We start from the raw sequence: 18470 nt of genomic DNA on the forward strand, positions 1-18470 counted from the left end.
GCAGTATTTCTCTCGTGCCGAAGGTAAGCGCAGCGGAGCAAGCGTATTCTACTTGCCCATACCTCGTTAGGAATGTTCGCTTGTTACGAATTTCCGCCTGCAACGAATTGTCGCCCTACCAAAAAAATTCTATTTTCAATAACAATTAACAATTATCAAAATCTGTCTAAGTTTTGGAGGTGAAAAACTTGAGGTTTTTTGCCCAAATCATTTTTTTAATTTTAGACGATCGTAGATTTTGGTTCTGTCAATGTTTTTAGTTTCATTAAGAACAATCAATAACTGTCAAAACTTGCTTTAAAAATGATTTGACTTTTTTGGCTGAATCAATTAAGTTTCATAAGGACAAAGGTCAAGTGATTACAAAAAATATGATGTCATTTAAAATGTATTTTTTTTCCAGCTGATCTGTTAAAACATTGTACCCGTGTTCTTTTAATTTTAACAGTTCGCTAAAAGTATTTTTTTTTGAAATTAACCAAATCTTTTTTTTATTGATTTCAGCAAACAATTATGTGTAGCCTATATAGAACTTAAGTTCTAGGTGTGGGGAAAATTAAGGATTGAAAGTGTCGAGAGAGTTGAAACCGGGGGGGGGGGGGCAAAGGAAATTAAAATAGTCAAAAAAAATAATAACTTAGATTGTGAAAGTAGTCATCGTTGATAGAGTTGATTAGATTGTAATCCAGCGACAGAACATGCAAGGAAGAGGGCATTTTTGGCACTGTGGAATCCAGAGTGGTGATCTTGTTGTTGTCCAGCAGAAGTTGTTCCAGACGAGTCAAGTCCGACAGGTCGCTCATTTTGCTGAGAAGGTTGTCCGCAAGTTTAAGTACCTTTTCAACATGTCAAGTTAGTTATGATTATTTGAAATACAAGTACCCGAAACGTTTTCGGCTAATCAAAACTCAAAAGTAAAAGTTCAACAAGCACGTGAAGCATTCATTTTATGCGAATTTTCATCTACCGAAATGAGAAGAAAATGATTAAAAGTTTGAAGAAAAACTGAATTTGGGTTTCAAAATTAGCTCTCTAGATAAATTGTATAATTTAAGTTTGGATCCTGTTATTTATCCCTCACAGCCTCCTCCTACTAGCAAAAGGAGGTCCTAATTTTTGGTAGTAGGTCAGTAAATCGATGTATCAGTAAACCAAAAACGGGCAGACCAGATCAGTTAACCGAAAATTAATGGTTCACACTAGCTAAAAACTTAATCAAATTTCCTCAAAACAAAAATGAATCAAATAATGAAATGAAATAGCTCTTAACCTCGTAGTTTTAAAATTATTGTTCTACTAGCTAAGGGTTAATTGTTCCGACTTTCGATACGAAAGTAACGGAATATTTGTGCACGGGGGTGGCTTTTTTTTCTTCAGACAAATTTCGACTTTTTAACTAGCCATTTTTGACGGAATTTTTAAATATCATTCAAAAGGTATTGTTGTCCTGAGCTCAAATTTGAAAAGATATTTCACCTGTGATCATTTTTCGTAAAGTTATGAGGGTTTAAAGATTGCCATTTTGGTCATTTTGACCAATTTGGGACAATTAACGCGCGATATAATTCGCGCTATTAACGCGTAAGCGGAGATTTAATCCGTCTTATAAATCGTTCCAAGTTGGTTGAATGAAATTTATTTGCCATAATTGATATGTTACAAGGAACGAAATCTCTCTTTTTGTACTTTAAATGGCGTGTGGGGGGATGATTTTCATAAAAAATTTCAAATTTTAGAAAAAAAAATTTCATTTTATTTTTTTTTCATTTACTTTTTTATGTTATTACTGCTGCTCCATAAACCTTAAAAAGCAGTCGAGTCGGAACATTCAGTACTTTGCTCTGATAGCAGCAGTCTTGTTTATATTATAAATATTTAATTCCGAATTTGATGTAAGTGTTACGTAATTTGGTTTACTGATCTGGTAATTTCAAATTATCTCTTTTGCAAAAATATTACCACGGCTAACGGCTCTCATTTTCTATCATAAAATAATACCAGATGGCCAAGCGGACTCAGACAAAGTAACATAACATAACAGTTGACGTAGGTTCGAGTCACCCACTTGCCCATGTATTAATATACTAAAAAAGGGGGTTATGTCCTATTTTCACAGTTTTTTGATTCTAATTCGGTTCAGCCTTGATTAAGGCTGAACCCAAAAAAGAGCAATTTGTCGCAAGAACATAACCGACCGGTTCTTGTGGCTAGCTTGCGCCGATTTGTACCGAAACAAGCTGTATTGTTGAAACTATGAACTTGTTTAACAGCGAAATTTGAATGAAAATTATCAATATAGCCGATAAATTTTGTATTGCCGAGAATACGAATTCATTATTGTTCCGACTTTTGATACGAAAGTAACGGAATATTTGTGCTCGGGGTGGGTTTTTTTTTCTTCAGACAAATTTCGACTTTTTAACTAGCCATCTTTGACGGAATTTTTTATATCATTCAAAAGGAATTGTTATCCTGAGCTTAAATTTGAAAAGATATTTCACCTGTGATCATTTTTCGTAAAGTTATGAGGGTTTAAAGATTGCCATTTTGGCCATTTTGACCAACGTGGGACAATTAACGCGCGATATTATTCGCGCTATTTTTGCGCAAGCGGAGATTTAATCCGTCTTATAAATCGTTTCAAATTGGTTGAACGAAGCTTATTTGCCATAATTGATTTGTTGCAAGGAACGAAATATATCCTTTTGTACTTTATATGGCGTGTGCGGGGATAATTTTTATAAAAAAAACTTCAAATTTTTGAAAAAAAAAATCATTTTATTTTATTTCATTTAATTTTTTTATGCTATTACTGCTGCTCCATAAACCTTAAAAGCCAGTCGGAACATTCAGGGCTTCGTCCTGATACGAGCAGTCTTGTTGGTATTTTGGTTTTAAATTCATCCTACGGAGATTTAGCGAGCGTATTTTGGCGCCCCACAAGGGACCTAGTTGGTTCTATTAACGAGAGACACCACACACGTCCAAATATACTATTGCGTCGTTATTATTGCTAACACACGCTCAAATAGCACAATCGCCAATTCAGCTCACGAATTGCATTCCAACCATCAATAAGGCGGCATCCCCTTTCGCAAGACTCGCCCCCACAGGAAAAAGGCTGGGTTGTTTGTCACTCGCACTATCGGCAAGTTTCGCTTAATCTACACAGAAAACAACACACCAATTTCACTCAACCAACGTTTGGAACGCCACATAAATTGAGTGCGCGGAACAGTTGAAAACGAAGTCATCGGTAGACAATCTCGTTGACCTTATTACAACATAAGTTCAACAGAATCTACCAAACGAAAAAACTGTTGGATTTGGATAGCTGCATTTGTCCGCTCAGCTCGTTTTGCATTAGCGCAATTACTCATTCAATCAATCGACGAAAGAACTTCGTTCGACTTTTGGCACAACTTTACTCATATATTCGTGTCTGCACAGCTGAACAAGTTATTGACTGTGGCAGCCTTGCCGGCTACTGTGGGTTCGACTTTCAGGAGGGTTTAGAGGACGGCGACTATTTGCTGCATTTGGAGATCGTAATTGACGATATTGGCACAATTAGATTACAACACTTCTTCAAATCTGAAAAGGAGGCAGCGAGGATGAGGAATCGAGCTCAGCGATTAGGATTGTGGGGCCTGTGATTGTGGCTGTCAGCTTCGTGTTTGTAGCCGGCTTCGGACTCTTCTTCTTCATCAAGTTCTACTGTGGCAGAGAGAAGAAAGAAACAGACGGAAGAGCAGACTGGCGGAAGTTTTTGGATTTTTCCCGGTGTCGCCAATCTCCAATTTAAAACTGTAAGAAGTTTCCAAAATTTTAATGACTTTCAAATTGTGCTATAAAATTGATTTACGCTGTCATACATGTTAAAATTTTTCCCGCAAGCTAGCACCCGGTAATTTTTCCCAATACCCAAAGTTTTTGGACAGTTCCATTGAACTGAAAAACCTTACAATCGGTACATGGACAAACTGATTGACATGTTTCTTCTCGAAATCAAACGTTTTTGGATATATGTGAACGGAATATTAATCCGTGAAATCGGAACATAGACAAGATGTACTGGACTAGTTTTTTGGATTGGTTTATGACTCGAACCTGCTGACCAAAACTTTCCGAAAAATTGTGTGAAAAAAGTTTAAAAAAATTGCCAAAAAATCTTGAAAACGTCTCCAGAATTCTGCAAAACTGTGCTGTAAGATGACACCAACCTTATGTTAGGTAGTCTTGTAGCGAAATATCAGGCAAATTAGGTTGAGTTTTTTCATCCTCAGGTTTTTTCCGCGTGTGTTGTTGGAACTTAACCAGTTGGCCTGATCCCCCACCCACCTTTGTTGAAACTGAAAGCCAGTTAGCTTCGAGTAAATCAAAGCCGTTTCAGCCCGTCCGATTATTCACTTCATTGCGTGACAGTATTGTTAAGTGGTCAGGTACAGTGATATTAAGTGAGTTAAGTTGAATTCTTTCATCCTCTTATTTACTCCATGTGTGTTGTTGGAGTTCAACCGACCTACTTAATTTTCCTAACCCCATTGGAACTTAAGCTTAACGAAGCCGTCGCATAGGTCCACTTAAGTATATGTTTTTCATTCTAGGGGCTAATTCCTTTGATCACGCGCTCCGAAAACTTCCCGCTCCGTCCCAGAAGCGCATCAAAGATACTTGTTTACGAAGCCAGGTTTAAGTTTGAACTTTAACGCTAGGGACTCCCAGAAAACAATACAGTACTACCTTCATCACTACTTGTCTCACAAATAAGACCTTGTAAATTGGCACGACGTCATTAAAAACTCGATAAGTAGGCACCGCAGCAACAATACTTGCAAGCCACTTGTCAATTTGCTATTGAGCTATAGAACAAATATATCTGCGATCGTATACTGTAGACGGAACAGAGCCGAGGATATAGAGGAAAGTTTAGTTTCAACAGGTATTCTCGTTCTGAACGTTGTCAAAGATTTTATCTCTAAGCGTAAGGCTAAGGAGCAGGTACTAATTGAGAAGTACAAAGGGCTTCACCAGCCTCCTTCCCGTGAATTATAGACTCTCCTCCTTCTAAGGCGTTATAGCGCTAACCTTAACATCCTTAGGACTCATAAGAAGCGGAACCGCTTACCACTCAAAGCTCGGAAAGCTATAAAAAATAGGCTTCAGGCAGAAGCTTTGAGACGTCAAGTTCCAACATTTTGTAAGCTAATGTTGATATATTAATGTAAATTTAATTACGTACCAAAACAGTATCTCATTTTATTGATTTATTGATTGTTTTCTATAAGTGAGCATCCGTAGATCACTGTCAATTTGCGAAAAATATGGACGAAAAATTCCAAAGTAAGATACGCAAGTTTATTTTGAAACCCGTCTAAATTTAGAAAATGAGCTGCTTAAAGGTCACTCATTATTACTTGAGTACAATGAGAAAAATAGTCGCACCGCAAAAACTGATAATGTAAAATTGTAAAATTGCTTTGGAAAAAGCTGTTGACGTCAATGAGCAATTAATTAAGTTAGCGGGAAAAACGGAAACCCTGAAAAAATTACTGCTCAGCAAGACCTTTGGCTTAAGAAAATAACCGAAATGAACGATAAAGTAATGCATGAAGCTCAGAGCTACAAGATGAGCCTTGAACCTTTGTCACTCTCAGCACCCGGCATTACAGGGAGCAAGGGATCTTTAGAACAAACTAGGTCTGAGACATACTCACGCTCGCACAAAAACAATAGATTCGGAAGCACGAGTATCTGAAAACAGGTCTAAGGTCTCTGAAAACAAGTCTAAGGAAAGTAGAAATCGTGAGTCACATAAGTCTGATAAATCTGCTTCCACTCGTCATACCTCTAGTGTTCACACTATGTCATCAAATGAGAAACGGCATGAGTTAGCTTTGGTAAAACGTCGCCACGACACGAGGAGCTGGAAAGGCAGTATTAGGTATCTATAAGACTTAAAGAGCAAGAGAACCGTCTTAAGTTCGAACAAAGTCAGTTGGAACTAGAGCAATTGGCTGAAAATCATTAAAAAAAACAATTGATTGAAATGGAAATGAAAGCGTTTGAACTTGAGGACAGTTCATCTGAGGTTAGCTAGAAGGTAGCGGAAAGTAACTCGACAGGAGTAAGTCAACCTACTTCAAAAGTAGCAACCGATCGAACTATTGATTGGGTAGACTCTGTTAGTTCACAGGCACCTCCTGACAATGTTAGTGCGCCAGGTTTGCTGACCTTCACTCCTGTACCCATTTCGTCAGGACCGACGACCTCCGCCATCCTCGCTCATGCAATTCACACCAGTAATAGTCATAACCATGAGCACACAGCATTGACTGACCCTGGAATCTATAGTTATGGACACTGGGCTATGCCTCAATTTGGCAGTGCAAGCCTTTTGCCATTGCAAGTTTTTCTGTTCCATCTGTTTCATTCCCAGTCAACAAAATGCCATCTGTTTCATTCCCAGTTAACAAAATGCATTCTAGTGCACACGTGTTACCACCACCGTCTGCTGTTCCTTTACAGACCCTGAGTTCAAACATAACTAATGCCATCGGGCAGCCGGAATCATTACCTGTCCCAATGTTAGCGGCACGACACGGTTCTGGTTTTGTTTCTTTGTCACCTGCATTTGCTGGTGGTGGCTTCTCATCTTCTGGAGTAAACCCATCGCCAGTTTTCTTTTCGCTACCTAATTGAATGCAGCACCAGCTCAGACGCAATATAAGGTTCCATTTGTACCGCATACTGTGTCACCCAACATCAACGATTATTACACAAGTGACAACTCCAATAGTCACGCCCGTTCAATGTTGTAATGCTGGAAACATTTTTTCTAATGTGACAACTGTTGTCCCACCGTGTAACACCGCCGCACCGTATACTAGTGGTGGGACTGTGTAATTTAATTCTCCGCCGGTTCATCCCCAACATGTTCCGCATTCTGTCAAGTATATTAATACTGGTTACCAGCCAGTCAACGAAGACCACGCACCGTCTTCCGCTTATCCGAACCAAGGTTGTTCATCGGATCGACCTCTCTCCGCTCGTGAATTGGCGGAATTATTGATGCATAGCCGCAAAGATCATCTTCCTGAATGGAATTTAGCCCAGTTTGACGGCAACTCGTTAAACTGGCACGAATGGTTTGGTCAGTTTAAGTCCGCCGTTGATTCCGCTGTTCTCACCGATGATACAAAACTGACATACTTAAAAACACTCGTCAAAGGCAAAGCAAAAACCGCAACTGCGGAGAGTTTAGTTATAGTGGCGTTATGTACAAGGATGCACTGGCCACCTTGCAACGGAAGTTTGGGCAACCACATGCCATTGTTGGTGCGCATCTTGATAAGCTGAATACTTTTCCTCCACTTAAGATGCACAATTCGAAAAATGTCATTAGTTTCTATTTTGCCAGATCTGGCCTCGTAGCAGTTTTCAAATCATTGTGATTCAACGATGATCTAAAGAGTGTTAACCTGTTAAACCAAGCTGTTAGTAAAATTCCGCCTAACTTGAAGAAAGCTGGGTCAATGCATACTGTTAGGCATAATCGGCAGCGCCCAAACTCTTAGACTTTAATAAATGGTTGAAAAAAATGTCCGAGGGGCATAAAAGATTACGTGTATTCAACTCTAAAGCAAAAAAAGAGGAACCTTTAAACCAAAAACAACCAAAGTTTTTGCAGCCAATAGCCAGGTAACTAGTAAGGCTCAGAATAAGTCTAAGTTTCTGCCGTGCGTTCTGTGTAAGGGTATTCATGCGTTGTGGAATTGTGCTGTTCTTAAGGAAAAAATGCTACTCAGCGAGCAAAATACAAAGCTGAACGGAAATTTTGCTTCGCTTGCCTCCATGGCAATCATAGTTTCCGACAATGTTCAAGAGCTAAAAAGTGCCCAAAGCCGGAGTCTGATAGCACACATAATGTCTTGCTCCATGGAGCCGAAACATTATTTCCTCGGAAGGAAAATTCAAATGTCTCAAATAAGGCTGAAACAAACAAATCCAAGGAGAATACCAAAACTTCCACCCATGCCTCTGTTAGTGATGTACATGACATTGAATCGTCTAAAGGGTTGCTGCCAATTGCAACACTTGGTGTATCCTCGGATGTAACCAGTTTCCTGACGTTGGTTCTCTGTGATAGTGCATCGACTCACTCTTGGGTGTCTTCGTCACTCGTTAACCGTCTCGGCTTAGTAGGGGAGCCCGTTAAACTGTCAATTAGTGGTTTCAAAACAACCACCGTCGTTGAGACTCAGAGGGTCAAGTTTACAGTTTCCTCCGAGCCGAATAATAGTGATTTCGAATTTTTTCTCTGTGCATATGTTAAAGACAATATTCGGATTGGTTCCAAATTTATCAATATTGCTGATTTGCAGAACAAATATCCACAATTAGCACCCATTAAGCCCACTCAATATACTTATGAGGACGTTGAAGTTATTATAGGACAAGACTACTGCCCTCCGTTAGTTCTACTTCCTCATGTTTCAATTGTGTTGTTGAAGATTCCTTTTTGACCAGATAAAATCCTGGTACAAGTTGGAATCTTATGGTGCTTTCAAACAAGTCGAAGCCCGTTCCGCCGCGGATAAACACGCTTTATTCATCCTATATTCTGAAACCGTTCACAATGGCGAAAGATACATTGTTCCTATGCTTTGGATTGATAGTGATGTCAGTCTACCAAACAACTATTATTCGTCACTCGCCCAATTTAAATAATTGGAGAGAAGGTTAAGTAAAGACCCTGAACTGCTCGAAAGATACGCAGACACAATTAGAGAGGACATTAGGAAAGGCTATGTCGCTACCGTCGAACCGCATGATCCACGTAAGAGTTCCGATTGCGAATGACATCTTCCGCACCATCCCGTCCTAAATCCCAATAAGCCGGGCAAGGTGCGCCGAGTCCTTAATGGGGCTTCTAAATTTCACGGCACATTCTTAAATAAGACCTTATTGGTGGGTCCGGACCTACTCCAAAATTTAATTTTTGTACTTTCGCGATTCCGTCAACACAAGTACTCCGTCTCCGCGGATATAGAGGGTATGTTCCTCCAGGTAGGAGTCCTCGCCCGCGATTAAATTTCACTCCGTTTTTTATGGCGGAAGGATACCACTTCCGATGTGGTAGTTCATCAGTACACTCGCCATATATTCGGCGCATGGGATTCGCCTACGTGCGCCAACTTCGATTTGCGAAAAACAGCAACTGATAATATGTCCACATACCCTGAGGCCGCCTCAACCGTAAATGAAAAGTTTTACAAGGACGATTACTTGGATTCGTTCGAGATAGCTACCCATGCAATTAGAATTTGCCGCGATTTGCTTTCGTAACTAAAATTGGGAGGATTTAATTTGACTAAATTTGTCAATAATGCTGATGAAATCACTTCAGCAATAAACCCCGAGGATTGCGGAACCTCGTTTTCACCCATCAAGGAAATATGTAACAGTGCCGAACGATCATCACACGTCTTAGGGCTTAAGTGGGACCATGTGAAAGACACATTGGTTGTTAGCAGAGGCGTGGATTGTCCTCTCGATAAGGCAATAACTCAACGACTCAACGAACCGTCTTGAGTTTTGTCTCTTCTGTGTTTGACCCTGTTAGGTTAGTAGCTCCATGCACAGTTAGGGCCCGTCTTTTACTAAAAGATATTTGAAAAATCAGTGGTCAAAGTTGGGACGACGAATTGCCAGAAGACATAAGAGATAAGTTTCTCGAGTGGCACTCCGGTCTCCCTCTCTTAGGGCAATTGACTGTTCCCCATTCTTACTTCACAGAGCCTGTTGATCAAATTGAGCTCCACATGTTCGGTGATAGCTCGCAGGACGTTTTCTGTGCGGTTGGATTTCTGCTTGCGCGACTCTCGAGCTCGCACAAAACTCAAATATCCTTCATCTTTGGTAAAGCTCGCGTTGCGCCCATGAAAGCGCTATCTATACCAAAGCTAAAGCTTCAAGCTGCTCTGCTCGCCACACGACTAAAAGATGATATACTGACCGCCCTTACCGTCTCTATTAATCATGCAAAGGATAGCAGCTGGGTTATTGGTCCGAGCATTCTCAGGACTAATGATTGCCGTTTATACCCGACGAACGTGTAATCAATAAAATTCGTTTGAAGGGTCCTTCTTGTGATGTTGATATTTGCTTGGAGACATCATCTTCCTTCGTCACCGATGTCACATCCATCAAACATCTCGAACACGGACTCAATTGGGAAAGGTTCAGCTCCTTTACAAGATATAAACGAGTAGTCGCTTTTATGTTGAGGATGCTGCCTTCACATAAGCATTTTTACGGCGAGGACTTATGAATCACCGACCCCACTGAACTTGATATTGCAGAAAGCAAACTGATTCATCTTGCTCAGATGGAATCCTTCCCCGTTGAGTTAAAAACACTCAATGCTGACAAACCTCTAAAAAATAGTAGTAAAGTTGCTACATACTCGCCATTTATCGGTCCCGCTGGTGTCATTCGTTCCACAGGACGGATTGTTCGCTTGGTGAATACCAAGTTTGATACTAAACACTCAATATTACTCAACGCCCGACATACCCTAGTTCGTTTGTTGGCCCGCAGCCTCCACCACAAGCATTTTCATCAAAGTTTAGATTACATGCGCTCCGTTTTAAATATAAAATATGCAATACTTGGGTTGCGTCGACTACTTCGGTCTATCAAAAATCAATGTTTAACATGCCGTAAACGCAAAGCAAGTACCATCCAGCCAATTATGTCCGATTTAACTGTCGAACGTCTCGGATATAAGCAACAAAACCTTCAATCATACGGGTGTGGATTACTTTGGACCGCTTTACGTTCTGGTTCGCAGAAGCGCTGAAAAAAGATGGGGATTTTTTTTCACTTGCCTCACCACCAGGGCTGTACACCTTGAGATTGTACCATCCCTGGACACTAGTTCTTGTGTCATGGGCATTGAACGGTTCATTGCGCGTCATGGTACACCAAGCACGATCTGGTCGGATAACGGCACGAACTTCGTTGGTGCGGCAAAGGAACTACCTGCCTGCATCAAGAGCTGGAATGGCATGGCTCCGACCATTTTTGCACACAAAGGGGTTGCTTGGAAATTTAACCCGCTAGGCGCACCCCATCATGGCGGCTCCTGGGAGCGCCTCGTCCGAAGCGTGAAGCGCGTGCTTTACGATATACTTGGCAGTAGGCGAGTCACCGAAGAGGTGTTAGGAACAACACTCTGCTTAGTTGAGCAGGCTTTGAATTCGAGGCCAATCACTCACGTTAGTACTGATTCACGTGAGTTAGAAGCGTTAACCCCAAACCACTCTTTGCTTGGACAACATGCCACAAGCTTTCCTTCGCTTTTATCTGGGGAGCACTTCGACCACAAGAAAAGGTACGTGCGAGCGGAGTCATATGCTAACGCGATTTGGTCTCATTGGCTTCGAGAATTTGTACCCTCGCTGAATAAGCGTGTCGAGTGGCACACTCTTTCTGACTTCACTCTTAAGACGGGCGATCTCGTGTGGGTGATTGAGCCCGATAGTCCGCGTGGGTACTACCCCCTTGCCCGAATCATCAAGTTAAACTACGGACAGGACGGTTGCGCTCGATCCGCCCTTGTTAAGACCGCAACCCGTGAAGTCAATCGGCCGACCGTTAAGCTCGCTCCGGTTCTTTTTTCTTCAGGGGGGAGGGATGTTGCAACGCAAATGTAGATTATAGATACATATAAAAGAACAGTATTAATGCTCATAAAATAAGACCAGATGGCCAAGCGGACAAAGAAAAAGTAACGTAACATTACAGTTGACGTAGGTTCGAGTCACCCACTTGCCCATGTATTAATATACTAAAAAAAGGGGGTTATGTCCTACTTTCACTGTTTTTTCGGTTCTAATTCGGTTCAGCCTTGATTAAGGCTGACCGCTAAAAAGAACAATTTGTCTCAAGGACATTACCGACCGGTTCTTGTGGCTAGCTTGCGCCAATTTGTACCGAAACAAGCTGTATTGTTGAAATTATGAACTTGTTTAACAGCGAAATTTGAATGAAAATTATCAATATAGCCGATAAATTTTGTATTGCCGAGAATACGAATTCATTATTGATTTTCCGGTTTTAAATTCATCCTACGGAGATTTAGCGAGCATAGTTTTCAGCTCTCATTTTTTTGAATTGTGATCGGAAATTGCCAAAAAATGAATGAAAGCCGAAATTTTTTTGAAAAAATCAGATACTGCTGCAAGGCTGGTTAATCTCTTGTCCAATATTTTTTGAAACATCGCAGTATTATGAATCTGGTTTTAGAAAGAAAGGTGAAAGTTACGAATGAACCGATTTAGTTGCTTAAAAATCAAACATAAAAACGTGTGTTTTTTCTCACCCCCAATTTAGGAGGAAAATTAATCGGCCACTCGGTCAAACCGTTGTTGTCCAGACTCAATTCCACCAAGTAGGGCAGATTCTGCAGGCTACTCAGATCAAGAGCGTTTCTCCGAGTTTCATTTAACCCACAGTTTTTCAATTCTAGAGACACAAGGCCAGCCGGGGGTAACGGTATCTCTTTCAAATCCGGGTTGTTGTTCAGGATCAGAGTTGTCAGTGTAGTGCTGTCAAAGAAAGCTGAAAAAAATATGATTAAAGTTGAAAACAAAAGGTCAGTGGTTCGATCCACACCAACTTTTGATCATTTTTGGATTATATTTTTTGCACAAAAAATGACACGAATGCTTCAACCTGGTTTGCAGTTTTTCACTGATAACAGCTTTTCTTTCTGCTGATCCTTCCCTCATTGACAAATATTATGTAAATACCATTTTTTCAGTTCTCCCAGTTTTTTAAAAGAACGCTTACAGTTTTTGTTGTTATTTTAAGAAGACATTCCGCTACTCAGACAATAAGTCCGATGAGCAGCCGTTAATAATATCTAACGAACCAGCTGCGGAATTTATGATTTAACAAAAAAATGTGTGTTCTTTGGAAAAATGGGATTTATTTATTGAAAAAAATGGCTCCCGTCGTTTTCTTTACCGCTTTTCAGCTGCAAAAATTTATTGTTACGTCTCTGCTGAAAACCGTTTTATGATCGTTTTTTGACTAATGGCTCCCGTTCCATTATTTCTGCTGAAAATCATTTTTTATTTATTCCATTATTTCTGCTGAAAATCAGTTTTTTTCGTATTCACAGATGGCTCCCGTCACTTTTTACCGTTTTCTGCTGAAAAAAAAAAATTTTTTTTTACTAAAATTGTTACATCATTGCCGTTTCCCGTGTCCATTTTCAATTTTCAAAGATCAATTGTACATTGGTTTTAGTACCAGTCTCTGTAAGTTTAAGAAAAAATCGATTTTATTAATTTAATAAGCAATTACAATCCCTATTTTTGAGAAAATGAGAAAGTGAAAAGTTAAGAAGTGTTTTAAGAGTTTTCAAATTAATTCAAATTTACAACTCTTTTTTATTATTACACTGAAATTGTTTCATGATGCATATTTTAAGTTTTTGTAACCCATAAAAATATCAGCACATCGCTTTAGGCTCATGATTTATTCGGAAGATTCTATGAATCTTTCAACTAATGTGAAAGGATCTCTATGAAACTTTTGATTCGTGGTAATCTTTTGAAATCAGATGAACTAAAATGTGACAAGACATTCCGTTTTTAGAAATTTAATTGATATTGACAGAAAAATATTAACCCATTGATATCTTAAACTTTACTTTTGGTGTGACAAAGTTTTGGCAACATAAGGGATTGTAATCGATTTTAATTGATTATAAATGATTTGAAGATTTTTTTGTGTGATCTATAATCAATCATGATAAATTATATATCCTAAATTATGATCTCTTGGAAAATGTAACGATTAGAATGGATTATAATTTCTATGAACACCTTATTTTGGGAATTGTAATCCGTAATAATTGTCAAAACAGCAACATAATACCCGTCATAACGATTGCTTATGCCTAAAATTAGATGCGGGTTGGTTGCGTGACGGATGACTGTAATTCAAATAGAATTGCAATCAGAAGGTAATCGAGAAATTTATGGCAAAAAAAATTGGGGTAAATTAGTACAAGATTTTATAAGTAGGCAAAAAAAGTTGGGTTAAAAGTTGAATAAGAAGTTGTGGTGTGAAAACGAGGTGTAAAACAATTAGGGTAAAACACGATTGTTTTTTTTTTAGAATGTGTGAAAAAAATGAGGGTTAATATGAGAACCAAGATACAAACCTAGCTGCAATTACTTGTTTGCTGTTAGAAAAAAGATGTTCAATGTTGATAAAAAAAAGGTGTGAAAAGTGAGCTTGATCACCGAAGTCGTTGACAGCACTGGCGGTGAGGTTACAGTCTGACATGACCAGAACTTCCAGTCTGTCGAAGTTGTTCAGATCCGTTTCTCCTATCGCCGCAATGGAGTTGTTGCCCAACTCGAGAAGCACGACTGGCTCGTCTTCCGGGATGCTGTCGAAACCGGTGGGAAAACTTGTTAATCCCTGAGCCTATAAAAGGAAAATCAAGATAAAAACCTCAATCTAAAAAGGGGGACAGAAGTGGAACCTGATCTAAACTACATATTATGATTGGATAAATTAAATGTTTTACCAATGTAAAGTATTTAATATTAACCAATCATGATCCATCTAACTAACAACCCACTTATTTGTAAGTGCTGAAGTTACTTGTAATTTCAGCACCAGAGAGATTTGAATTTAACTTAGAAATTAGTTGGACTCTCCCGAGCACTTCAGCAGCCGCAATAAACCAGTATACCCTAGATCTATTGAGCCTAGCAGAGACTAGTTAAACAACCTGAGACTAGATAGTATAAGAGTAAGATTAGGATCGGTATTAGACTAAGAAGTTGCACGAATCTATCCGGCCGAAAATAAGATAGCGTGACGAGCAGACGGTGTACCCTATCCGAAATTACTCTATGAGTTACACTTCGGTCCTAACTCATCTGGTGCGACCATAAGTCTCGAACAAGACCTTAATAGATTAGAATTAACCAAAATAGATTAGAAATTAGACAAAAACATTTACAAAATGTTATACGACAATAATTTAATCGAAATGTCTCTACGACTCAATAGATCAGAGCCAATATTCCGAACCATAACAGAACTACCCGGAATTGGAAGAAGACCTCGAACCAAAGACGACATACGACAAAGTAGAAACTTGCCGTATAGTTATATGATAGTTCGGCAAAAGCCAGAACAAACTTTTATATTTCGAATACTACTTGCAATGAATTTAGATTTCCATTTGCAAACATAAAACCTTGAAGTTACTCTTCAAAATCATTTCAGGCGCTAAACAAATTTATTAATATACAATAACGATTGATAAAAAGATCTAAGATCGTTTTCCTAAAATTCTGCAGTAATATACAAAACATGTTTGAAAAATATTTATTGAAAAATAAAAATAAAAATTAGTAGCATGACAATAAATGGTTAGTAATCATAAATCATCCTGTTGTCCCAGCTCCATCATCTAAAACATAACAGCAATCATAAACCCACTAATATCATCAAAACACTAAATCTTTCCTTTACACACATTTAAAATTTTATTAAAACTTAAATTCACTTAATTTTAAAACCAGATCATCAAGGCTTATCCTTGGATCTTAAATCATTTTCTACTTAATTAAATTTCAAATTTGATCATCAAGGCTTATCCTTGGATCAAACAGAACAACTTTGTTCTCCCCCACCCACTTAATTAGTGTCTAACGACCTCAAACGTCGATTCACTACCCAACCCTTTCTAAAGACCTAAGACTAATAGAAATTTTTAAACAAAACTAATCATTCAAATTAGGATAAACAGTGAAGAACTTCGGTTATTCATCCTTCACTTGACCCCCCCTCTTACCAGACCCAGGATAAATCTTAGACTTAGTAAGTTTAAAATAGTATCTAACGAACTACTCGCGTTCTAATTATACCTGAACCTTGTGGATCGATTTACTATTCTCCAACCCTCGAACACAATCACTACCCCTAAGTAAGATTAAGTAAGTTAACACCTTAACTTATACTAGCCACGAGAAAGTAAAAAATCATTCTTCGGAATCGATATACTTTTCTCTCCAACCCTGAACAAATAGACCCAGGTTAAGCTAACCAAAAAATCGTAAGAACTAACAGTTTAGGAAAATAGAAATCATTTAACAACCTTTTGCATCCGTCATTCTAAACCTTATGTCATTTAAAAACCTAAGAAATAAACAAACAATCGTTTTACACAATTGTGAAATAGATAACAAAAAATACGACCTTGTAATCACACCTCATACACAAACAGTTGGATACATTCGAACAAAACGACAAACACTAAAAAGAAAAATAATAACGAAACAAAGACAAATAACACGAAAAAGATTTTCAAAAAATCGAAACGCATTTTCAGAATCAGAAACCAACAGTCTAGACGAACTTTACAAACTAAAAGAATCAATAGATAAAAATTGCCCAATTCACGATCAATTATATTTCTCTGACTCAGAAACAACTTCAAACTCATCACAAAGAGGAAAAAGAAGAATAAAAAAGCAGTACAAACACAAACCAGTACATTTATACAATTGGAATCAACCAATTCGACACATTAATAATTACATATTAACAGTAATCGAACGAAAAAATGAGCTCAACGCACACCCCAGGTGAAGAAAGTCCAGATGATGATGAAATCTTTCCTTTTATAGTAGACGCAGATACTGATAGAGGACAACACATATTTTGTCAAAATTTACTCGTAAATTTATTTGAACCCGGAATCAGTCCATGTAAAACAGAGTTCCCCGATGTAAAAATCAAAAGACAAATCATAGATCACTATCTAAAAGATATATGCAACATAACACAACAGTATGGAATCTACTCCATAGAATTCACCTCACCAAACCATAATAATAGAAAATATACAATTCAAACAGACGATCTTGATTTAGAATTTTCAAAAGTTTTTTCAGAATATATAAAAAGCATCCAATACCATAACTCACAAAGAGCAAACTCCATATTCACCAATGAAGTTTTCGCAATAATATATAGTTATATTTCGATATTAGAAAACGAAATCCCAATAACAAATGTCTCACCGACAGAAACATCTAAACATTTGAAAGTACGACATGAAATCACACTACTCTCTAGTTATTTAAACATCATTAAAGAAAATTTCACGAAAGACGACGTTTCACAACATACAAAACACGATCTACAAAAAATTTTGGCATGGTTCATAATAGATTATTTCACACACAATATTGATTTAATTGCACAAGCAAGAAAAAATTTTAGACCCCAAAATTCGAACGATGATACCGCTATCACAGAACAATCAGATTATGTTTGGGACCCCGAATGGTCTCATCCCGCATTTATAAGCTTTCCACAATCAATCTCAAGTCAAGCAATAGGTACAATATCTTACATAAGAGATTATGTAAGAGTAATACCATTAACAATTGATGCAACACCATTAAACTATAATACATTTTTACCTGATACACAAAATAATAGTTTAAACTCTACAGTTATACACAATGAAAACCTCAATGGAACTAGGAACCTTACTCAACAAGATATCCAGACACCATCACACTTCATAAATGAAGAAATTGTACACACAACAACTACACAACAAAGTATTTCACCAATACGCCCAAATTTAACAACACCAAGAAATACAAATCCTTCACAAACACAGGTAACCTTACAATCAACCGTTAAACCTTCGGTTGCCCCTAAATATTCACATATGGATTACCAAACATACAGACCCATGACAATACCATCAAAAACACGCAAAACATTCACTAGAAACAACTTTGCAGACCATAATTATAATTATACACATCCATCAAAAACATATAATCAACCACAAAGAAATTTTAACCAATATACAAGATCTCGAAATTGGGATAACCCAATGGCCCAACCTAATTCAACAAATTTCCAAACAAATCCTCCACGGGATCACAGTGAAAATTACCCATTTTTTCAACAAAATAAAAATAAAAAACAGACATCTTATCAAATGGATTATTTATCCTCAGATGATGATTTCTTACAACCAGATATATTTGCACAAAATACTCAAGAATATCGTAAACAAGGAATACAGAGAACACGTACAAATCATAGAAATTTTTCTCCACAACCAATAGATGCACAAAATCAACAACCAATTCAACAACAAAATCCAATTAATACACAATCTTTTCAACCAATTCAACAACAAAATCCAATGACTGCACACTCGTATCAACCATCACAAATGCAAAATGAAATACCACTCCCATATTATCTCCAACAACATGAGATAACAAGAAACCAACTTTCAAATTTTTCTCAAATGCCAAATGCAGCAGAATCATTACAAATGACAATGAATCCATACCTTATGGGTGGATCATCAATAACATCAAACAAACCTTTAA

The 18470-nt window shown here is 38.1% G+C and overlaps 1 protein-coding gene across 1 annotated transcript in view; it reads right to left on the reverse strand.

Annotated features, from left to right (window-relative positions):
• The window catches only part of LOC134846084 (leucine-rich repeat and immunoglobulin-like domain-containing nogo receptor-interacting protein 3), a 35981-nt gene that overhangs the window by 6412 nt on the left and 11099 nt on the right, over positions 1-18470 (reverse strand). The window contains exons 2-4 of the mRNA XM_063863289.1: positions 14325-14511; positions 12389-12627; positions 638-836 (exon numbers count right to left, since the gene is read on the reverse strand). Coding sequence (XP_063719359.1) covers positions 638-836; positions 12389-12627; positions 14325-14511 — 625 coding nt within the window. The remainder of the gene's footprint in view (positions 1-637; positions 837-12388; positions 12628-14324; positions 14512-18470) is intronic.

This window comes from Symsagittifera roscoffensis, chromosome 5 (genome assembly GCF_963678635.1).
Source record: "Symsagittifera roscoffensis chromosome 5, txSymRosc1.1, whole genome shotgun sequence".
NCBI classification, from domain to species: Eukaryota; Metazoa; Xenacoelomorpha; order Acoela; family Convolutidae; genus Symsagittifera; species Symsagittifera roscoffensis.